This window comes from Geotrypetes seraphini, chromosome 3, assembly GCF_902459505.1.
Source record: "Geotrypetes seraphini chromosome 3, aGeoSer1.1, whole genome shotgun sequence".
Lineage (NCBI taxonomy): Eukaryota > Metazoa > Chordata > Amphibia > Gymnophiona > Dermophiidae > Geotrypetes > Geotrypetes seraphini.
In genome coordinates, this window is record NC_047086.1 from 82,142,750 (window position 1) to 82,167,695 (window position 24,946).

At 42.6% G+C, this 24,946-nt stretch overlaps 1 protein-coding gene across 3 annotated transcripts in view; it reads left to right on the forward strand.

Annotated features, from left to right (window-relative positions):
- TRAPPC12 (trafficking protein particle complex 12) overlaps positions 1-24,946 on the forward strand; it is a 237,879-nt gene that overhangs the window by 177,681 nt on the left and 35,252 nt on the right. For all 3 annotated transcript variants that reach the window (XM_033935617.1, XM_033935619.1, XM_033935618.1), the window contains one exon: positions 15,407-15,480. In XM_033935617.1, coding sequence (XP_033791508.1) covers positions 15,407-15,480 — 74 coding nt within the window. The remainder of the gene's footprint in view (positions 1-15,406; positions 15,481-24,946) is intronic.

The window sequence follows — 24,946 nt, forward strand, 5'->3', positions numbered from 1 at the left end:
GCCAGAGCCAGTGCCCGAAGATCCTCCCTCATTGTTGCTGGACTGGGCTGGGCGGTGCGAGGGAGATCCTCCTTCTTCCTTGTGCCGGCTGGACTGGGCTTTGAGCATTTGTGCATGCTCAAAGCCTTCTGGTCTCGCTCTCTCTGAGATTTGAGACCAGAAGGCTTTGAGCATGCGCAAATGCTCAAAGCCCAGTCCAGCCCGGCACAAGGAAGAAGGAGGATCTCCCTCACACCGCCCAGCCCAGCCCAGCCCAACGAGGGAGGATCTTCGGGCACTGGCACTGGCACGTCCTGTGCATTGGTGCTGGTGCCGGTGCCCAATCGGGTAAGAGATGTTTTGCGGTGCTGGGGGGGATGTAGGATCGCGGAGGAGGGGGGGTGACGCGAGCGGGGGGGGAGGATGCCGGTTCGCAGGGAGGATGCCGGATCGGAATGAAAAAAAAAAGTTGTAAAACGCTCTCACACGTATAACGCGCACGGTTATGCACGGTTTGTAAAAATCGTGTATAACGCGTGCGTTATATGCGTGAAAATACGGTAGTCTGGTAGAGATGATAATGCAGGTGAAATTTGGTCTTTCCTGTTAAATTTCCGTTCCTTAAATCAAACCAAACTAGACCAGATCAGTCCAGGTTCCCTCCCTCTTCTGTTGTTTTTTTTTTATTTTTGACGTACTCAAGTTTCTTTTTGTCATAGTTATAGTCTCTTGTTCTGACCTTCTTTTATGCTTGGGTCCTGAAACGCTTATGGAATTAATTTTTGTTTAGTTGTTGCTTTGATATGGAAATATTGAGGAACTATGCTTGCACAGTACCCTGTGTAGGATAAAGCTTACATTTGATATGTCTTCCATGTATTGGTTGGTGGACATAGCTCATTGGTTCTTGACTGGTCTAGTAGGACTCGAAAAAGAAAATTAACAGCCAAGACCAAATTTCAACGTATAGCAATAATAGCCCTGAAAAAAAAATAGAAGTCTCTTTTCCCACATATTTTATTTACATTCTTAACAGACAAGTTTATTATCTTTGCAATATCTCCTTTCAAGTTTGCATATTGCACATCTACTTCTTCTAGATAAGGCTTGTCCAACCTCTGGTCCTGGGGCCAGAACCCAGCCCTCCATGTTCTTTTTTTTCTGGCCTTCAGAAGCTTGATAATTTATGTGGTGCTTATAGCAAGATTTCTGCTTCCCCACCATGACTCAGATCTCTATGAGTTTGAGCTGAGCAGTGTCAAAAGTTTGGATTGGTCTTGCGGTGTCAAGTCTCATGAGACTTAAATTCATGAGACCAACCTGAACTTCAGCCCCATGCACTTCAGACTTGTAGAGAGCTGAGTCACGGAGGGGAAGCAAGAAGTCCATTGTTTGTTCTGCATCTGAAGTCAGATGAGGGGAAAGCGGCTGGATAAAACCTGGGAGGGTGCATGAGAGAGAGCAAGTAGACTAGATGAAGGCTGTGGATAAATGAAACATAGAGAGACTGGCTGGATGGAGACAACACACTGTTGTATTTTGCCACTATTTGACGAACCATTTTGGCAAAATGAAATTGTGTGTGTTTTGGCCCTCCGAATATTACAAAATATAAAATACGGCTCCTGATAGAAAAGGTTGGAGAAGCCTGCTCTAGATTATCCCACTCAGCTAATGACTCTTTGAGGTACATCCTCATCTTAGCAAAGTTAATTTTCCTGATGTCTAGGAATATACTATCTCCACCTGTGCTCTTCTACTGAACAATATTATCAGATGATTATTGGATCCCAGGTGATTTCCCACTGCAATGTCATTAACAAACACATTTCCCATCCATAGTGTTTATGATGTCATAGTGTGCATCTGTATGGGATACAGTGATCATTGGATGGTACGGTTCAATACTAGAGCACAAGTAGAAATGCTTCTTTCATAGTCAAGGGTTCAAGAGGAAAACTGATTCACAAAGCATTGAGACCAAAAAGTTCCACTTTGATTTCATCAGACCACAAAATCTTGCAGTGTTCCTTAAGTGTATTTGTAAACAATGTGCTTCATATCCCTTCTTTCCTGCCATTCTCTCATATAGGCCATGTTTGTAAAGTGACCTTGAAATTGTTCAACAATGAACATTTTCCCTAGTCTCAGTCAGGATCTGCAATTCTTTTAAAGTTATCTTAACCCCAAACTAGTGCCCTTGGAGTCAATATCTTGATGGCTCTTACAACCATCCTGAGGGTCTTTTAGTATCTCCATGTTTAGATTTTTAGTTCAGATTCACTTAATATGCAGAAACAGCTCTTCAGCCAGTAGTATTTGAATCAGATCATCTCCCATGATTGTGTACAAATGAGCACTATTTAACAAGTGATGGTCTTGTAGCTTTTGGAAAGTGAACTAATCTGGGTTTGCTATTAGAATAGCAAATTATACTATTCGACCAAATACATTTGTACATAAAAGCCTTCCTTTTGGCAGATTAAGTGACTCAGGACTGAAAGAACCTATACAAAAGATATGTTAAGCTATAAAATGATTTTGTGCTGTTCTTGGTTTTCTTTTACTGTGTATGTTCATATTTTATGCTGCTTATAAATGTGAAAAATAAAATAAATACAAATAATGAAAAATATCATCTTTAGGAGATAGCATAGTAGAGCCCTGGATTAGTGGCTTAGTAAGAGGGAGGGGACAGGAGGTGGATTGCCCCTGGTGCCATCTGTGCGGGGGGGGTGCCGGTGCCTCTCCTCCTCCTCTCTGCTTCCCCCCCCCCCATGTACCTCTTTAAACATTTGCCAGCAACCTTACTATTTTCAGAGAAGGAATAACTAAGAGATTCTGGGAGGTCAACCGGAGAAGTCGAGAGGTATTATGAGGGATTAGCATTCTGGTTATGAATTGGGGTTCATTGAAGATTAATGTTTTAAATACTAAAACATTACCTTAAAGGTGATGCGATGGCTAATTGGAAGCCAATGGGAGTCAATCATTAAGGGCGTGATGTGGTCGTATTTCTTGGCATTGTTGATTAGCTTAGCAGCTGTATTTTGAATAATTTGCAGCCATCTTTTTTCCTTTTGTGAGATATTAAGCAGAATGTGGCTGACCACATTGCGAACAAGCATGCCAGAACCAACAGTCAGGGAAGGGACAGCTTGATTTGTTGAACTGCCACCAAAGATCCGTACTCGCCCCAACTCCCATCCCCGCCCGAAAGTGCCACCCATGATCCCTTGCGAAACTTGCCCGCCCCAGGAACACTCACAGACTTGGAGGACATATGAGTGAGCCACAAGTTAACATCCTGCGTGCCTCACAACATATGCGTGTTCTCCATTTTGTCCCTAAATGCCTCGTTGTAATTTAACCACGCACAACACCCGAAGCGCCGGTACGCATCCAGCACCAAGTCCGCGTAGGTCAATAACAAGCCAGAGTCCCCTGGACGAGTACGTCCACAAACACTCACCATCCGCATGAAGGAACGGATCCAATTAAGGATAGACCTTGCCACTAGTATCGGCATGGCCTCACTCGCCACACGTTTTGCCTTCTTCCGGCTGCACCTATGCACCCTGCCCTCCATGAGCCTAAAAATATCTAAGCAGGAGCACTGCTTAGATATTGCCAGATATTGCTTAGATATATTGCTTAGATAACTGCCAGATTTTGTGCCGCAGGTCATACAGACCCTTCTCCCAAATTCTATCAATGCCACTAGCACAGGCGCATCCTGGCCCTCTCCCTGCTAAACCACACACCCCCTGCCGTGGAACCACCCACCCCACCGGGTGCAGCCGCAGAAAAAGAGGATGAAGAAGAGGAAGTAGAAGACCCCGACGACAACTCCCTACGCCGCCTATGCTGATCTCTCCCCCTAGACTTCTTCCCCCCAGCAACCGTAGCAGGCACCACTTTAGCCGAAGTAGAAGCTCCCGAATCGGCAGCCATCGCCTCAGACACCTCCGCAGCAATCCCTGCATCTGTCCTCGTCCTCTGCGCAGAACCAGTGGCTCCACTGCCAGCAGCTACCACATCTACCGCGGAACCAGCAGCACCTCCGCCAGAAGCCACCACATCCAGTGCAGCACCAGGAGCGCCACCGCCAGCAGCTGCCATCTCAAATGCAGAATCCCTAGATATCCACCCCACCACCATCTCACTCCTCTGCTGCTCTGAGGTGCTGCCGCCACTGGATGGAGGTCCCCACATCAGGCCAGCCAAACTGCTGAGTCTTTCTGGTGCCATTGCAGAACCCTGGGAAAAGAAACCAAAGCCAGGAGCTGCACCCAGAAAACCTCCCCCAGGCGTTCCCCAGCCTGATCCACAGCCCCCACCTGACACCGGAAACCGGACCTCCCGCCCACCCTGGGGATGTTCCACCCCCCAAGCAGGTATAGATGAACCAGGCCCCCAGCTAGGCGGCCCAGACCACCAAGGGGATTGACTCCACTGAACCCCCCCCCCCCACTGCCCTGGATAACTGGCAAACCAAGACCTCGGCCCAGCCAACCTAACAACCCACGGCCAATAGGCGACACTTGGGCCAACCAGCCCCATGTTATGAATTATGTTCCGCCCATCAACACGGGGGTCTCGGGCTCCATTTAACACAAATAAAAGGTAAGAGAGATAGTAAAAGATAGATCACTGAACATAAGAAAAGCTTGAAGCTCACTATAGATGGAATACCTGAATCATCCCTGCTATCCAGGTCTACTAATATTTAACCCCCAAAGGCTTGTAGATAAAGGTAGGTCTTTAGAATGGACTTAAACCTATTAAACACTCTCAAGATGAAGGACTATCCAAAGTGTTTCAGAATATTGATGCTAATCTATATACATGTATATAAAATCGGATGTATCTGTGTGTGTATGTATATATGTTCCAGCATAACTCTGAAATGCATGGACAGATTTCAACCAAACTTGGTATACATATCACTTACTATCTGGGGAAAAATACTGTGGAGGTGGGAAGGGGGTGCCTTGTGTTTTATATAGACATTTTAGATGGAGCTGATGTCACACAGTCATTCAACAGTATATAAGGAAGTGCAGCTGTGCTGTGGAACATTGGGATACATAAATATCCGGGCAACGCTGGGTGATCAGCTAGTATGTATGTAAAAGACCAGCTGGCAAACTCGAGAGAGCATAGAGGAGGAACCATCAAGAGTTTTGCATATTGTGATCACAATAGACATACAAGTGAATATGGAATGAAGGTGCAGAAGCTTAAATAACAAAATGAGGATTGTAAATTTGAAACTATAGGCCACCGGTAACCAATGATTCTGCATCAATAAAGGAGTAATATGAGGAAAGACTAAAAAACTTAGGGCTCTTTAGCTTGGAAAAGAGACGTCTGAGGGGAGATATGATTGAAGTCTACAAAATCCTGATTGGAGTAGAGCCAGTACAAGTGGATTATTTTTTTAACTCCGTCAAAAATTACAGTGACTAGGGGACACTCAAATTTACAGGGAAATACTTTTAAAACCAATAGGAGGAATTTTTTTTTCACTCAGAGAATAGTTAAGCTCTGGAACACATTGCCAGAGGTTGTGGTAAGAGTGGGTAGCGTAGCTGGTTTTAAGAAAGGTTTAGACAATTTCCTGTAAAACTAAGCATTAAAATAAATAAACTTAAGAGTGAGATGAAAACAAATAGAATTAAAAAGAGGAGGAAAGTTTCTGCAGCAAAATGGAAATGAGCCTCAATACAATGGTTTAAAAAGCCATGTATGTGTCAGATATATTTGTTTAGTGTTCACAGTCACTGACTTTGTGGTCCAGGACTTAGCTGGGGCTCTTGAAACTTTTGTGACAAAGCAGTTTGACCCTGGAGCTGGTAAAAGGTAGTTATTTCAGCTTGTAAATGCAAAAGCAACATTTTCAAAAACTGACTGTAGCAAGATAATGTGAACTGTTACCACTCTTTACTATCAAATGCTCACAATACAGTTTTCTCAAGCCAATTTTCTAAATAGGTATATTCCTTGCTCTTGCAAAACACTGAAGCCAAAAACTGAATGAGAAAAGAATCCAGGGATTCCAAATAGGATGGTGTGACTTTCATCTAAAAACATAACATCTTTGTTTTTGTATGTCCACTTTTTTTAATTATTTAAAATTGTCTGTCTTGGTGGCAATAGCTCCAAATTGCTCTGTTTTGCACAAACCATGACGGGAATGAACCTCTAAGCCAGAGTAGGTGGTGAACTGAGCAGCCATTAAGAAGTGGTGCCCGCCCACGCAGCAGCACGCGTGTGCGCCAGTGGCCCCAACGTGCCGGTAATCAGCAGGCAGCAGCCCTGTGAAGCACCAGCGATCAGCCCAATTAGGGAAGTGTCTGGGCCCAGGCAATAGCGCGCTAGTGCGCTACGGGCCCCGACAACCAGCAGGCAACCATCCACCGACCTCCAACATTTAAAGGCACCGCCGGGGGGGTGGGGGGGCTGGGATGGAATTTAATGGTGCTGGGGGGCTGGGATGGAATTTAATGGTGCTGGGGGGTGCTGGGATTGAATTTAAATGTGCTAGGGGAGCACACCTCAAACAGATGGTGTTTGAACCCACCAGGGATCAGGCGATCCTGGACCTGCTTCTTACCAACGGGGACAGTGTCACAGAGGTATCGATGGGAGAAGCTTTGGCCTCCAGTGACCACAACACGGTGTGGTTCCACCTAAAGAAAGGAACCACTAGATCAAATACCTCAACTAAGGTCCTAAATTTTAAAGGAACTGATTTTCAGTGCATGGGGGACTAAGTCTACAAAGCGCTGCTAAACCAGAGCACGACGGACAGTGTGGAGATACTATGGTCGGTCCTGAAATCCACCCTGCAAGAAGCAACCAACATTTACATGAAAACCGCAAGCAAAAGGCGCAGAAAAAATAGACCACAGTGGTTCTCTGCGGAGATCTCAGAATTAGTAAAGCAAAAGAGGAAAGCATTTGTAATCTACAAGCAATCGCAAAGGCTGGAAACTAAAGAAACCTGTCTGGCAAAATCTAGAAATGTTAAGATGGCAGTCAGGGAGGCCAAACTTCGGATGGAGGAAAATATAGCAAGACAGGTTAACAAAGGGGATAAATCTTTTTTTAAGTACATTAGCAACAGGAAGAAGAACTCAAGTGGTATTATGTGCCTAAAAAAAACTGACGGTAACTTTGTGGACTCGGACGTAGACAAAGCAGAACTACTCAATAACTACTTCTGCTCAGTCTTCACCCACGAAGCGCCAGGATCCGGACCTCAGCTACAGACAAAGGGGTGCTCGGAAGACCTATTCCGGGACTTTGCATTTACCGTGGGCAATGTCTACCATGAGCCAAGATAATCTACACCCCAGAGTACTTCGGGAATTGAGAGATGTCCTAGCAGAACCATTAGCCAAGCTTTTTAATCTTTCCCTAAGCAAAGGAAAAGTTCCCTTGGACTGGAAAACTGCCAACGTTATTCCGCTCCATAAAAAGGGATGCAGATCAGAGGCCGAAAATTACAGACCAGTGAGTCTCACATCAATAGTATGTAAACTTATGGAAACGTTGATCAAAAACAGATTGGACACGTTTCTGGATGATGAAAGACTAAGGGATCCCCACCAACATGGCTTTACTAAGGGAAGGTCTTGTCAATCCAATCTGATAAACTTATTTGACTGGGTGACAAAAAAACTGGATAAGGTAGAGTCCCTGGACATCGTGTATTTAAACTTCAGTAAGGCTTTTGATAGTGTCCCACACCGGAGGTTTTTGAACAAGATGAACGTGATGGGCCTTGGAGAAACACTAACAGCATGAGTAGAAGACTGGCTTAGCAGCAGACTTCAAAGGGTGATGGTGGACGGTACTCCCTCAAACACGTCAGAAGTGACCAGTGGAGTACCGCAGGGCTTGGTCTTGGGCCCAGTACTATTCAATATCTTTGTAAGGGATCTGCCTCAGGGACTTCGAGGCAAAATTACATTATTTGCTGATGATGCTAAACTATGCAACGTTATGGGCAGCACGGCAGAACCTAACGGCGCAATCATGCCCAACACCATGGAACAGGACCTACTTTTATTAGAACAATAGTCCAGTACTTGGCAACTGAATTTTAATGCCAAAAAATGTAAGGTAATGCACCTTGGTAACGGAAATCCATGTAGAACGTACACCCTGAATGGTGAAAACCTAACAAGAACTGCAGCAGAACGGGACTTGGGAGTAATCATCCGGGATGATATGAAAGTTGCCAATCAGGTGGAGAAAGCATCAGCAAAGGCTAGACAAATGCTGGGATGCATTAGAAGAAGCTTTATCAGCCAAAAGCCTGAAGTTATACTGCCGTTATACAGATCCATGGTAAGACCTCACCTGGAGTACTGTGTTCAGTTTTGGAGGCCACATTATCAAAAGGTTGTGAAGAGAATGGAGTCAATTCAGCGAATGGCCACTAGGATGGTTTCAGGACTCAAGGATCTCACATACAAAGAACGTCTGAACAGGCTGCGTTTATATTCTCTCGAAGACCGCAGAGAAAGGGGGGACATGATAGAAAAATTCAAATACGTCATAGGCCGCATTGAGGTGGAGGAAGAAATCTTTTATCCTATGGGTCCCACGGCGACAAGAGGGCACCCACTAAAACTCAGGGGGGGGGGAAGATTTCATGGGGACACCAGGAAATACTTCTTCACCGAAAGGGTAATTGATCGATGGAATGGTCTTCCACGTCAGGTAGTTGAGGCCAGTACCACTCTCGACTTCAAGGGACGATGGGACCGTCTGGTGGGGTCGCTCCAGAGGAATGCTTAAAAGATGAATTCTCGAGGAAGGAGGGTTCTTGAGTGGGCATACTTGTTGGGCCGTCGGCCCTTTTCTGCCGTCATACTCTATGTTTCTATGTTTTAGGGCAGGGGTGCCCACACTTTTTTGACTCGCGAGCTACTTTTAAAATGACCAAATTAAAATGATCTACCAACAATAAAATTTTAAAAAAACACAACGCACACTGTACGCATAGAATTGTTAATTATTGTTCCTATTCCGGGGTTTTTTCAAAGAGTTCAAAGCAGATGACTCTATGCACTGTCACCTCAGTAACAACCATACAAAAATAGACAAATACCCACCCTCCTCCCTTTTTACTAAACCACAATAGCAGTTTTTAGCGCAGGGAGCTGCGCTGAATGCCCAGCGCTGCTCTCGACGCTCATAGGCTCCCTGCGCTAAAAAACACTATTGCGGTTTAGTAAAAGGGGACCATATTGTAAAATATAGACAGCAGATTTAAATTCAGACACATTTTGATCACTAAATTTAAAATAAAATCATTTTTCCCACCTTGTCTGGTGATTTCATGAGTCTCTGGTTGCACTTTCTTCTTCTGACTGTGCATCCAATCTTTCTTTCAGCCTGTATGCTTCCTCTCCTCCACACCTCATTCCCTCCCCCAACTTTTTCTTCCTCTCTCCCAGACCTTTCTTTCTTTCTCTCTTCAAGCCCCTTTTCTTTTTCTCTTCTTTATTTCTGTCTCCCTGCCTGCCCCCTTTCTTTCTTTCTCCATGCCCTTCCCCAAGCCACTTCCGCTGCCATCGGGGAACAGGAACCAAACCGCCACCAATGGATAACAGGCCCCAAAGCCGACGCCGCCCCATGCTCTCCCTGCTTCGGGCCGACCAGCATTCCTCTCCCCGACGTCAATTCTGCCGTCGGAGAGGAAGTTCCGCCCAGCCAGGCAGCGATTGGCTGGCCCGAACTTCCTCTCCGACGGCAGAATTAACGTCGGGGATAGGAAGACTGATCGGCCCGATAGATCGCCAAGGCAAAGTGAGTCCTGGATGATCGACTCACTTTGCCTTGGCGAGCTACCGGTCGATCGCGATCGACCTATTGGGCACCCCTGTTTTAGGGAGTATGTAAAAATGATGATTGATGGGGTGCTGGGACAGAATTTAAAGGTGTCGAATATATATTAGTATACAATTTGGTTCAGAATGGAGTTTTTTCTTGTTTTCCTTATCTAAATCTGGGGTGCGTCTTATGGTGAGGTGCGTCTTATGGAGCGAAAAATACAGTAATTTGAAATAATCTCTCTTTATTTTTTTGTATGATGCTTTGGCAGCTGTTAAAATCACCCCTGTCAACTTTAGCTTGCTTTATTCCAGAACACAGTGCAAGGTAAAAACCCATACAACAAATATTTGCTACTGTAGGGTACTTTACAGATAGTATCACCATGTTCTCTGTTTTTTAGAGCCAGATCATGTTTTATGCTCTTGCAGTAGAAAAACAAAGCAGACTTTACTTTTGACTCTTAAGTGCAAACCAGACTGAGCATAGAAAAGAAATTCAGAGAATCAAATGCAAACATGCTTCTAATGGTACATAACACAAATGTTACAAGACTATTTTTCCAGTTTTATTGGCATTAAGGTTACAGATGTGCTAATACAATCTTTCAGTAACAGTCTCTCATAATCAAGGTTTGGGCCGAACACCATTCATTCCTTGCTTAAAACTGACTTGACATTCTGTTAAACAACAAAAATAATAATAATAGAAGGCTTGGTAGGTTGTGATCCTTATGAAAGGCAAACAGACATCTTATTTTTCTCAGTGCTACAGAGAATGCAGATTACTTTGGGACCAATATAGCTGTTAGAACTAGCCTTGTAAAATGATGTTTGTCTTGCTTCCCTCAAATGACTTACACAACTCTGTAGTCAAAAATATTCATTATACAAAGCATAGCATAAGAACATAACAATTGGGTCAGCCCAATGGGCTTTATCAAGCCCAGTAGCCTGTTCTCACAGTGGCCAATCCAGGTCCCTAATACCTGGCCAAAACCCAAGTAGCAGCAACCATTCCATGCTACCGATCCAGGGCAAGCAGTGGCTTACCCCATATCTTCTTAATAACAGACTATGAACTTTTCCTCCAGATACTAAGGAGCTCATTTTCAAAAGAGGATAGATGTCCAAAAGATGGCATAAGTTGACACTTAGATAGCTTATTAGTCAAAATCCCTAAGCGGCCATTTTCTAAATTGACTTTCTAGACATCTTTCTGATTATTTTGTCTTCAGTGTGTCTAAATCTTAAGGTGGGGTGTTAGAGATGGGTTTTGGATATTCTTCAGGTATAATTGAATTTTTAGCAAAACCTCCAGGCCACCATTTAGATGTTTGAGGCTAGACCTGTTTTAAAAACAAATAAGGGTCAAAAATCAATAAGGGTTAAATTGACCAGATGACCACTGGAGGGATTCCCCTAGTGGTCCCCAACTCCTTCCCATCACCCAAAGATGTGACAGAAACAACATATTCCAGCCTGTATTACAGTTTCAGAGGACAACACAGGCACAGCTCAGCAGATCAGAGGGGCACTCTGAGGGATACTGCTGTGAACGTCATATTAAAAAATCTGTATTTTTTTTGTTCTATAAGATGCACCTGACCATAAAATGCACCCCCCCCCCTGCAGAGGAGAAAAAACCAAGGGAAAAATATTTTGCCCACTGCCCTGTCCCCCTCTGGTGGTCTAGTGGTAGGCCGGGACAGAGTACAGGATAGGTCTAGTAGTAGGCAGGCAGGCCCCCCTACCTTTTTTTTTTTCCAGTGGTCCAGCGCTTTAAAGCAGAAGAGGATGCCAGAATTTACCCCCCTCGAGACCATGTCTGGAAGTTGCCAGGACACACACTGTTGGACGATTGTCTCCTCTTGCGGCAGAGCAGTGCACAAGGCAGACGCAAGCTTTTCGTGCTGCTGCCTGGTCCTGCACCATTCCCTGAATGGCTGCCATCAGTTCTAACTTCTTGTGGGGCCACCACCGGTCCTCTGATCCCCAGCCTTTTGGGTCCCCACAGGTCCTGTATACTCTTCACTGGTTCCTCCGCTGGTCACTTGCCTGTCATCTTTGGCCAGTGCTCTCAGGGTCTACAGGCTGCTTCCTCTTGAATCTTCTTGCAGCTTCCGATACCAGTCGCCACTGGTCCTGCCAATCCCTCCACCGATCACTCGCCAGTCCCCATCAGCCTTGGACCTCAAACTTGAATCTGCTGACTGTTCCCCCAATCAAAGAACTTTTCTATACTCGAAACACCATTTTTTCTATCACAGCCCCTGCCCTCTTGAATGCTATGCCATCACACCTCCGCCTTGAAAACTCCCTTGACAAATTCAAAATCAAACTTAAAACCTTTCTCTTTCAAGCCGCTTACCAAAATACAAGATAGATAAGATCATTTCTCCAATTACTTCTAACGATTAATGAGAACTGTTTTTAAGAAACAACTCCCCCTTCCCTACATATTCTTCCCCTTCCCCTCCTTACCTCCCTGTAATGTTTCTTATAACTTTGATATAATTTTGAATCTTTCCCTCCCCCAGTCCCTCCTGTATCAATTTTGTCTATGTTCTTTTCTATGTCCTGTCCACATATTGCCCCATGTTTACTTTTATTTTTAACTTAAATTTTAGTATTGTAAACTGACCACATACTTGTCGATGGTCGGTATATCAAATTGTGAATAAACTTAGAAAGACTTTCAGCTCTTCTAATTTCTTGTGGGGCCACTACCGGTCCTCTGATCCCCAGCCTTTTGGGTCCCCACAGGTCCTGTATACTCTTCACTGGTCCCTCTGCCAGTTGTTCCTCCCCCCCAAGGCTCTACCAGGCTCTTCAGCTACTCCTTCTTCCAGACCCACTCCCTTAGTCATCTTTTCCCAGACTTCTCCACTCCATGAGCCCTCTGCCAAGCTTGAGCCCCCCTTGGACTCCAAGTTCTACCAGCAGGCTGGTCTATCAGGCTTACCAAGGGTTAGGCTGAAGTCAGCATTCCTCCCCTTGAGGGTCACCTGGCTCCTGAAGGAGCTCCTACTTTTTTTCAGCTCTTTGCTCTGGAGCTCTCCTTTTCAGCACCCTACTTCACTAAGGTGAAGACCTTATGCAGATTAGCTCTTTGTTTCTGCTGCTAAAGTTTCCCCCTGCTGACCCATGACAGGAACTTCACCCTGTCACAATTCCATTACACATGCATTTCCACCAGTGTGCACAGTACAGTATAGGATAATTCACATCATAAAGATACAATTTACTTGGGTCTTAGCAGTAAAGAATTAAATAAGTTCAAGCACAAAAAGGTTTACAAAAGATAGTATAAGGGGAGTCAAATTAGGTCTGTAGGTTTATTGCCTTTGTTCCATCCATACCACAACGAGTACAATTACTTCCTTCTACTTTAGTAACTAAGGGCTTTTTTCTGGGGGCAATCCGTGGCCGATTACAGCAGACCCAACAAATTCACAACATGAAGAAATTCAAATTAGGGTGATTGGAGGAATGCCCCCCCTCCGACCGCACGGATCGTGAGTGTGCAATCCTGACGCATGCGCAGACCATCTGCTTTCCCTGCAGATGGTCTGTGCATGCGTTTTGTGTGCGGGTTTATTTTTTTATTCCTGTTTTTGTTTTGTTTTTTACGTGTGCCGACTCTCCTGCTCTCCCCTTCCAGCCAAGCCCTGCTCTTGCCGCCCAGACTCTCCTGCTCTCTGCCGCCTTTCATGCAGTGCGAGCCCGCGGGTTTAAAGCGGGGCTGCACTGCGGCATGCAGCCCCGCTTTAAACCCGCTGGCTTGCACTGCAGGGAAGGCGACAGAGAGCAGGAGCTCGGGTCAGAAAGCAGGGCTGGAAGATCAGGGCAGAGCTCAGGGCAGAGAGCAGAGCAGGGACAGGAGCCTCACGAGGGAGGTTGAACGTGTTTATTCCCCCCAGTGCAGCAAACCTTTCTTCCTACATAGCAAGATCAGGGCACAGAGCAGGACAATGTAGCAGGAGAGTCGGCATGTGTAGCAGAGACATGTGTGACAGGCCCCCAGCAATCGCTTCTATTCCTGATCGGCCAGCCAAATCGGTGTCTCAAGTTTGTTTGGCGAATCGCATCTCTGCCTACTTTGGATGTGTTTCTCCTCATTTGCACGCACGGATTTGCAGCAGATCGCAGCAGAGGTTTGTGAATCGGGCCGGAGGGAAATCTGGTCGCTAAGGGGTCGCAAACCAATCGGTACATGATCAGTTTGCTTAATGAATCTAGCCCTAAGGAAGGAATTCATCAAGGGGCACTAATCAATATAGCGCATGCTAACCACATTAGTGCACGCTAATGAGTAACATATGCTAAACGCTAAGATGCCCATTATATTCCTATGGGCATCTTAATGTTTAGTGCGTGCTATGCACACTAAATTGATTAATGCCCCTTGATGAAATTTTGCCCCAAACCCCCCACCCCCTCAAAAAAAAAAAAAGTTACCAGGGTCACCAGTATCATCCTGAATTCCCATTTCCTTACCTGAATATTCCTCTTCAACAAAGTGCAGCAATACCTTAACACCATTTTATTATTAAAAAAAAAAAAAAGCCTGTTATATACATCTAGGAAGGAAAAGGGCTCTCTTCAGACACACACACTCACTCCCATACAGAGTAAAGTCTGTCATAGATATACTGTTAACCCTCCCTTCCAGAATTGTCTTCTGCTTTTTCATCACTGAAGTCCTGCCTAAAGCACCGACTTGATATTCCCTCAATGTTTGGTTTGTTTTTTTGGTGGGTTTTTTTTTTACAGCATTTTCTGTCACTGTTTTCTCTTTACAAAATTATCAAAATATTTTATCCAGGTCAAAGGAATGAATTAAATACAAGATGGGTTTTCTTATAGTTTCTGTTTACCATATTCCTTCCCTTTCCCCCTCACCTTCCATTGCACTGAAAAAAAAATATTTCTTCTATAAATTTTTATTCGAATGTGCCATTAACACTACTGTAAAAATTAATCTTTCCTGAATCTTTCCCTTGGAATACTGGGAGTCCGTTTACAAGCCATAACTGGAAGAAATCTAATGAAAGTGCCTTTAAAGCCTGCAAGCCCCAGAACAATGAAGGAGGTGGGGGGAGAACGCAGTGGGCAGACTTGACAGATTTCTCCGCAGTCTCACTGAGCCAGAGGCAAGCTCCCATCTCACATCCAGACAGCTCAGACTCGCAGTGTTCTGCCACTGAAATCACAGCTCCAACATTACCTTCATACGGTTGACTTGCTTTAACTGTTCTTATTTTAGCAAAATAGATGTTTGGGGAATTTATATATATATATTTAGCAATGTCTCTGAACAGAAAAATCGAGCAGTGGCAGTTGGTTTTGCACGACTGCATCATTTCTGCATCAGTTCTATTCCTGGCCCCTTTCAGAGAAGCCGTGTCGTGTGTGTCTGGTAGCACAGCAGAATATTAAAAATTCCAGGCTGAAACCCAATGGTGTTAACAAGGGGGATCTTTTAAATCAGAATTCATAGGACCAGTAATTGATGGCTAGAAAGAACCTCTAATTTATCTGTGCACATTTACAAGCTGCTCTTATTTTTGCAGCCTCTGTTCAGCTGTGGAGGTCACGTCTGGGCCGGGTGATGTACTCCATGGCAAACTGTCTGCTAATGATGAAGGTACGTGGGTGGCAGCAAACTGCAGAGTTACCGTATATACTCGACTAGCAGGGCAAAAGCAACGCTGGAAATCTTATCAGTTCTGTGAAAGCTTTTGCTGCCTCAGTCATTATTTAGATTAACAATGATTTTGTTAAGGTCTTAATGTAAAATCATATCTTTCAACGAAACGTACTTAAAATTATTTCAGGTGGTTTTTACACCAGTACAGTATGTATCTTAAGACTTCTGCTTTTAGATTTTATCCAAAAAATACACTAACACCCCAGTTGGGGGGGATTTCAAAGCCATATTTATTAGATAAACATCAGAAAATCATTGCCTTCCTGTCTTTGGTCCTTTTCTGTGCTGAAGGCTTCTCAATCCCACAAATTCTTATCCCCAGTTTACTGACCTCCACTTTCTTCCACCTCCTGCTTCCCCTTCCAACTGCTGAGCTATTTCCTACCAAGATCAGAGCTGGATATAAGAAGACGGAATGAATGGGAGATGACTGGGTGCTGGAAGTGAAAAACCCAAAGACAGTTAATTAGTTTGGCTACATAAAATTAAAAAAACCAAACAGATAAATTATAAAAAAATATATTTATAAGTTATATACATTTGAAAGCAGAAGACCTGTGTCTCTTTCACATTGTTTTAAGACATTATGCCATTACATTTATTGTGTATGATGTGCATGCTAATGATATTATAATTTTGTGTGGCCAAGTAAGCTGGTTCTCAGGCTTATAACCTCGCCTCTCTCCATTCCACACACACACCCTTTTAATCCTCAGTAGTAACTGGTGTTGTTTTGAGGGGACATGTTCCTTCTCTCTTATTAAGGGGTCAATGCTGAAAGCTACCATGGACTGCAGCACACAGATAATGAGCAGTTAACCTACAGTTAATGGCCATTGTATGTTCAAAGGGTTCCAGCTAGAGAATGACACAGGGAAAAAGATCTGTCCCCATCACTGCCCTGTCACCGGACCACTGTCCTCTTCACCGCCCTGTCCCCGCAGCATCCACCCTTCCCTCTCGCCACCTCACCGCCCTTCAGCGGCCCGAGAATCTCCCTCCATCCCCCTTACCTTTGCAGGGTAAAGAAACTTAAGAGACGGAAGGTGTGCGGACCCTTCCCTCCCTCCCTCCCTCCAGCCAAATCTATCTCCCTCCCTCCCTCCCCCTTACCTTTGCGGTGCTTAAGAAAAGAAACTGATGCCGGCGAAGCCTGCCTGTGCCACCCTGCAGTCACGTGTGTGTGGGCGGAAGCTTCTCCTCTGACAATTGTCATTTTATAAACACAAATAAAACAGAGCAAGGTTTAACAAAACCCATCTCCCCTCCCTTTCACAAATATACCCCTCACTATTGTGAAAACTGAACAAACCAAATTACTACAGAATGCTACATAGAAAAATCAAGCTAACAGAATACTTTAGTCACACATGGCAAGAATGATGTTAGGGGAGTGCAACTAGGGCAACTGCCCCCTGGTCAGAGAGAGAGCCCTAAGCCAGCTGGCAGCTAAAGAAGCACAGCCTGGACTTTGCGGGCCCCAGTTATGTCTAATACCAGCTCTAGCAGGATACGTATTTCAAATCTGAAATATTCTAATCATAAAATATAAAATAAATTCTTTTTTTCTTTTTGTTGTCTGGTAATTTTATTCTTTTTTTTTAATTCTTTATTGATTTTTAATCTAAAATAGTGTCATACATTTGAATACAACATTAGGTACAGGTAACATATATTATTCAAGAATTTCCATTACTTGCATATAATAATAACACAATATAACTTAATATCTAACACAAATAAAGAATAAAGTTACCCAGATTTCTCTATCAATATCTATTCCCCTCCCTCTAACCCCCCCCCCCCCCCACCCCTTGGATGTGTAAAGAAATGAACCATAGTAAAAATAAAGTAAATATACAGTATTATATTTTTATAAATTTAGTCAATGGGTTCCATATTTTATTAAATTTTTCACTAAATCCCTTATATTGTGCATTAATTTGTTCGTATCTATACGTTGTGTATATATTTATCCACCAAAAAGTGTAATTTATTTTATCATGGTTCTTCCAATTTCTTGTGATTAATTGAATGGCTATTCCTGTTAGAATCATAAATAAACAACTTTTATATTTATCTAGAGTGGGTTTCACATGTAATATCGTTCCACAGATTATAGCTTCATATAATAGTGGAACATTTGAATCTAAAACTAAATTTATTTGTCCCCAAATTGACTTCCAAAATATTAATATAAACGGACAAAAATATATCAGATGATCCAAAGTCCCTATGTTTATATGACAATGCCAGCATCTATTGGATTTAGAACTATCTATTTTATTTAATCTAACTGGGGTCCGGAAAATTCTATGTAATAAAAATAACCATGTTTGCCTCATAGATGCTGACGCTGTGCATTTCAATCTCCAAGTCCAAATTTGTGGCCAACAAGACACAGAAATATACTGTTTTATCTTGATGCTTCAGATGTCTCTAAGACTATTTTTTGGCTTTTTATTCATCATTCCCGAAATCAATTTATACCACTGGGCAGCCTGATGACCAACTAGATCAGTTTGATAGCAAAGGATTTGCAGACTAAAATAATTTTTTACATTTTTCCATTCAGGGAACCCACTCTGAGTAGCCTGCTTCAATTGCATCCATCTATATTGTTGAGATTTTAAAATTCCAAATGAATGTTGCAATTGTGAAAAATCAAGCAGATTACCATTAGATGTAACATCATCTAATGTCCGAATACCTGCCTGCATCCAATTCTTCCAAGCGATCCCAGCACCGCCTATTTGAATCTTGGAGTTTAGACATAAGGATTGCAAAGTTGATTTCATTATGGGAACATCTGTTAATTTATCGATAAATTTAATTGTTTTCCATGTGTCCAATAAAATCACATTATTTTTAGCATAATTTGGTATTTTAATATTTAAAATATAAGGTAATCGCATTGGGGACATGATTTTCCACTCTAGATATAACCATTCCGGTTAATGTTCCAAGAGTTCAGGGAGGATCCAATACATACCTTATTCTTCAAATCAGGTTTTAGGTTCCTTCTGTCTTCATCGTGGCATGGCTGGCTCCTGAAGGTAAAATAGGCACAAGAGGAGCTGGGGAGAAGATGCCGAGTCTGACCTGGGTGCAATTTTTTTTACCACAGGAGTAAGACTTTTCACCGCTCCCATGGGGCGGTAAAAGGTCTTGTCCCCATTCCCGCAGGGCGGTGAAAGGTCTTGTCCCCATTCCTGCGGTAAACCAGTTGCAAATGTCTCCGTTCCTGCAGATTTACTGTGGTGACCCGCAGTTTACCATGGTAAACGATCCCTTGTCATTCTCTAGTTCCAGCCCTGATGATTATTCTTGTCGTAAATATCAACACACAACATATTAAAATGTATGATAAAGAGCCTATTTGTCACCACACAGCAATGCAGGGCTATGTGCTGATGTCTGTTACAAGGGCACAATGCCAGAAACCTACTCTCAGGTCTGAGGTGGTGTAGAAAGCTCTTGGTTTCTATCAGCCAACAGCCAGAAATTGTGGTAAGAGCAGTTAATATAGCTGGTTGTAAGAAAGGTTTGAACAATTTTCTGAAGAAAAAAGTCCATAGTCTGTTATTGAGACAGACATGGGGGAAGCTACTGCTTGCCCTGGATCGGTAGCATGGAATGTTGCTACTTTTGGGGGTTTTGCCAGGTACTAGTGACCTAGATTGGCCATCGTGAAGACAGGCTACTGGGCTAGATAGACCCAGTAAGGCTATTCTTATATGCTGTGACTTTTTTTTTTTTCCAATCCCCTTCCCCCTAGTTTTTTCTCCATAGTGATCTATCCAGATTCATTATATAGTTTGTCTGTCTGGAAAGGAAAATTATATGGCTCAGTTATCCTATCATGACTATCTCTTAACTGGTAGCCTAATATATTAGCTTGTTAAATCCAAATGAAGACTTTGGATCCCCCTCTCTTTGACTGTACCTGCTTAAAAAATAGCACACTTTATACCTTGATATGAGAACTCGTCATTGTCTAGAATCTTCAGCCTTGAGAATTTGTAGCAACATCTTCAGTCCTTTTCTTATGCAAATTAATAAGTAATTTACATTGATTTTCTTTATATGTGGTTCTGAGTGGGTCTTTACTGAATAAAGACATCCCTCCTCTTCAGGATCACCGAGCTGTGGAACAGCTTTACTGCCCATCTTCGGAGTTCGTCCTCCCTCCAACACTTCAGAAAACATCTGAAAACCTGGCTTTTCTCCAAAATGTAACTCCCTCCCTCTCCATTATTCTAAGTCCCCCTTTTCCTTTCTGTTCACCAATTCTCTCCCTCCTTCCATTGTAGTTCCCTTATTGTTTTATTCTGTAAACCGTGTCGAGCTCCACTCCTGTGGAGATGACGCGGTATATAAACTTAAGGTTTAGTTTAGTTTAGTTTATAACACTGGGCTTTACTAAATGGCGCTAGAGGTTTTTAGTGTGGGCCAGAGATGTAATTACTCCGACATTTATAGGAATGCTATGCGCGTCGGATGGCCCATGCTAAAAACCTCTAGTTCCATTTGGTTGGTTGGTTTATTTATTTATATCCCGTCCTTATCATGAGCGGGTTACAAACTACATACAAAAATACAAAATTACATCTAACAATACAAAACAGACAAAATACCAAACAATAAAACATCGGTGACCAGACCCTTCCTATCAGCAATCTCCATTCTTCTTTATTCATTCAATCTCATAGCCTGTATTTCATCAGACAAAAGAGGTGTCGTTTAAAGAGTAAAAAGGAGTTCTAAGAGAAGATTTTTAAAATTACAAGAAAAATAAAAAGTAGAATTGACATAAAATTCAGCCTTAGTCCTTTTATTATTGTGTGTAAAGGAAGATTTATTAAAAAATACTGCAAATGGCTAGGCTGTTGATAGCTTGATCCCATAATTAAAATTTTTTCTATGTAGTGCTTTTGACAATTTTTTTGGTTAATTTCTCTTATAATTACAAAATTATCACAATCCTGTTCAGATACAAGGTTATAGGTTTCTGCTGAACAGAATTAATGCAGTCTGCTGCCATCTAGTGAACACCAAGTATATTACAAGTCTCATTTAACTGATTTTCTAGTGTGTTCTTGTCTGAAATCTGTGTAATGTCAGTACTTGGAACAAAAAAGGTATTCTTATAAACTGCAAATTTGTTTTCTTTATTTTGTAACATGTAACCAGGATTTTTAAATGGGATTTTATTTTTACTTAGATATTTGTGTTTGTGTGTGTGGAGGCAGCCTGACTGCTTATGTCTATTCATCCAAAAATATTTAAATTAGCACATATTTTCCTGTTACAAAATAAAAGATGCCTTTTTTTATGCTAACTTATTTATTCCTTCAGTGTTATTATCCAACAGAGTTAAATTGAAAAACAGTATACAGTATTTGATTAATGTGCTTGATAAGTAGGGAAGGTAACCTACCATAAGTGATGCGTTCAATCATTAAATTCTGATAATCTCAAATACATTACATAGAGAAATTGAGAGTTGTCTGATGTCTGTCACTGGGCACACAAGGCTTGTTCAATTTCCTTCACTACTGTTTTCTTAGGAAAGTAAGGAAGGTATTGCGGTCTAGAAATGCATTTTAATGTAATGTAATTTCTGTTTCTGTCTCCATTTCCCTCCATCAGTGATCTTCCTATACAGTAAAACCTTGGATTGCAAGTAACTTGGTTTGAAAGTGTTTTGCCAGACAAGCAAAACATTTTATTAAATTTTAACTTGATATACAAGCAATGTCTTGCAATACAAGTACATACAGTATACACACATCACAACTGAGCCGATGGTTCTTCTCTCTCTGACACTGCAAGTGTAAAGACTGTTCTAAACAATCAAGGTCTTACAATACGAGTACATACAGCATACACGTGTCACATAATCACAACTGAGCCGATGGTTCTTCTCTCTCTGACGCTGCGGGAGTGTAGTGACTGTTCTAAACAAGCAAAGACTTGCAATACGAGTACATACAGTATGCATGCGTAACATCATCACAACTGAGCCAATGGTTCTCTCTCTGTACTTATTTTTACAGCCTCTTCTCCTTGTCCTGTGCACAGTCCACGTATATGTTTATTATATTAAAACAAAACTTAACTAAAAAAACATATTTTATGCGACTGTAACTCAGTTGCTCAGCAGTTATTTGTGGAAAACAGCTCTAGGCCTGTACTAAGACATATTTACATTCATGTTTGTTCTTTCTGACTCCTGGTAAGAAACTTTGCCCTCTGTATCATTAATATTTATATATTTATTATGGATTATTGCCTAACCTTTTTGAAAGAGAATTCACCCAAACTGAGGCACAACAATGTATATAAACTAAAACAGCAGAAATGTCTAGGCTGTCAGAGGCTTAGAGACGTAGCATAGGATAAATTATCCTTATATATGAGCACTACAGTACACTTATACATAATACATCACATAATGGTAATACATAGAATAGATATATGCATAATGTCCAAACTTGTGTTTCTTGGACTCTTGTTTCATGAAGCGCAGATATTGTAGATCTGCATGCACATACAGCACCTAGTACAATTCTTCACAGATTTCACTTTGCACTGTCTAAAAATTAAAATTTAGAGTGCATTAAAGGTATCTCAATGATCTAAGTATCTTGGTGATCTAAACATATTCTACATTTTGAATGTGAAAGAACAATTGTGGAAATATTGAAAAAATAATTAAGAATAAGAAGCCAAAAAGTCTTCACTGCATAAGTCTTCCCATCCTTTGTTATTAGAAATCCAGATTATTTCTGATTCCAAGAACTAAAGGATTCTTATTAAAGCTTAGCATGTGCTAAGTGTCATGTGACCTATAAGCATAAAATAGGACACATGGAGGGGCATAATCAAAACATACATCTAAGTCTGATTTGGGTGTATGGCACTAGATGCCCAAAGTCGGCAATGGGAAAATGCCCATTTTCAAAATATACATCTAGAATTTTTTTTTTTCCCCAAAAAAAAATCATCTATCTGGGCGTCCAGGCTATTGTTCATCCAGACCGCCAGGACATCTATCTTTATACCACATTTTCGACCAAAATTTTGTCCAAGTTTCAAATGCCCAGAACAAGACCATTTGTACGTGGGAGGGGCCATTCTCGTAATGGACTGGCCACCCAGACATGGCAATAGAGCAGTGGGGCACCTTACAGGACACTGCTGTGAACTTCACAAAAAGAGTAAGGGTGCCAGATTCACTAGAACTCCCTTATAGGTTATGGTGAGCCCCCCATAACCTACTATACCCACCTTTCTACAACTCCAATAGCCCTTATAGCTTCAGATGGCACCTATATAGCAGTAGGGTGGAGGGGTTGGTGGATGCACATGTTCCACCATAAATGTAGTGGTTAGAGTTGCTTATGGGCCTGGGTTTTCCTGTCTGGTTCACAAGCCCAACCCCCAAGCTATTTAAGATACCTGTGTGCAGCTATACTAGGCTCTCCTATACCAGGTGCTGATGTTCTGGAGACAGGTATGCACTTTTTTATTCTGATCTTTGTGGGGGTATGAGGGGGTCAGTGAACACTGGGAGAGTGTGTGTGGGTCTTTACTTTGTCTCTGCAGTGGTTATCTAGTCATTTTAGATACCTTTTTGGCATTTATACCCATTTTTACATCGTCTAACTCAGTAGTAGGCAAATTCATTAGTCAAAAGAGCCAAAATCAGCAGTACAACATAAGAACATAAGAATTGCCACTGCTGGGTCAGACCAGTGGTCCATTGTTCCCAGCAGTCTGCTCCCGCGTGTCGGCCCCTAGGTCAAAGACCAGTGTCCCAACCGAGACCAGCCCTACCTGCGTGTGCTCCAGTTCAGCAGGAACTCATCTGACTTTGTCTTGAATCCCTAGAGGGTGTTTTCCCCTACAACTGCCTCTGGAAGAGCGTTCCAGGTTTCCACCACTCTCTGGGTAAAAAAGAACTTCCTTACGCTTGTACGGAATCTATCCCCTTTTATATTTAGAGAGTGCCCTCTCGTTCTCCCTACCTTGGAGAGGGTGAACAACCTGTATTTATCTACTAAGACTATTCCCTTCATTATCTTGAACGTTTCAATCATGTCCCCTCTCAGTCTCCTCTTTTCAAGGGAGAGCTCAGAACTCGGCACCAGCCTGTTCCCCGATGGCTGCAGTGGCAGCCTATTCCCCGATGGTGGTGGTGGTGGCAGCCTATTCCCCAATGGTGGTGGTGGCAGCCTATTCCCCGGCGGCGGTGGCAGCCTATTCCCCAATGGCGGTGGCTTGGGGGAGGGCAGTGAGAAGGGAAGGGAAGCAGGTTGGGCACCCCTGCTCTAGACGAGCCGCGAGCTGCACTCAAGTGGCTAAAGAGCCACAAGCGGCTCATGAGCTGCAGTTTGCCGACCACTGGTCTAACTCAATGTTTAAGTTTTGTGTGTAGGTCAGCTCCCATCCCGCCCACATACTTCCCTAACCACTGCTCCAGATACGACCCTTTCAGCTCTGGGCGCACATCCAGAAACTCAGTTTGATTATCAGTACTTGGACGACCTGTCTTTTAGGTTGTCCAAGTGCTGACTTGGGCAGGTTTTTAGACTCGTTTAAATTTTGATTATGAGCCCCATAGCATTTAGCACATGCTAACATCCGTTAGCACGTGCTGAGATTTAGTAAAAGGACCACTAATAAGTTAAATGGAGCTCACCTTTGTCCTTTTACAATGTTGAGGTGATTTAAATACCCCTAGATGGGGAATCAAGATGCTTATATGGTATGAACAATGAAGTAAAACCAAAGCAGATGTCTAGACATACTGGGCATCTTGCTACCAAAAGAACTCTGGAATAGTTATTTAAAGGTGCAGATTGAGGGAAGTCTATAAGAATATGTCAACATTTATGAGTATCTCTTGGGGAACTATCGGGCCCATCATCAAGCTTCATCCTCTGTCTGATTCAGATTGTGACAACAGTACTGAATTGTGTGTTCTTGTAACATGAAATCCTGAAACCTGAAAACAGCTTTTTGTTTCTGTAGTTAGGTTGTTGCACACAATATTAGTCTGAGCAGACAGCAGTTCCTTGATATTGTCTGACAGTTAATTGTACATGGTTTTGTTTGTACTTTTAAACTTTTTGGCCCTTCTGCTGTGTATACTGCTAAAATAATCCACTTATGTCATTGGGGCCACTTCCTATAGAAGTCCATCCAATTGCAAGGTGAGAATCTTACATTTTTATTAGATTCCTATAGTTAATTAAAAAGATTATTGCAAAAAGATAAATGTGTTTCCAACCCCTCATCACCATTGTTAGTATATTTTAATGTTATGGGAACACCAGTGAGACAGAATAATTGGAATTGTAAGCATCAGGACACCATTTTAATTATAGCGCTACCA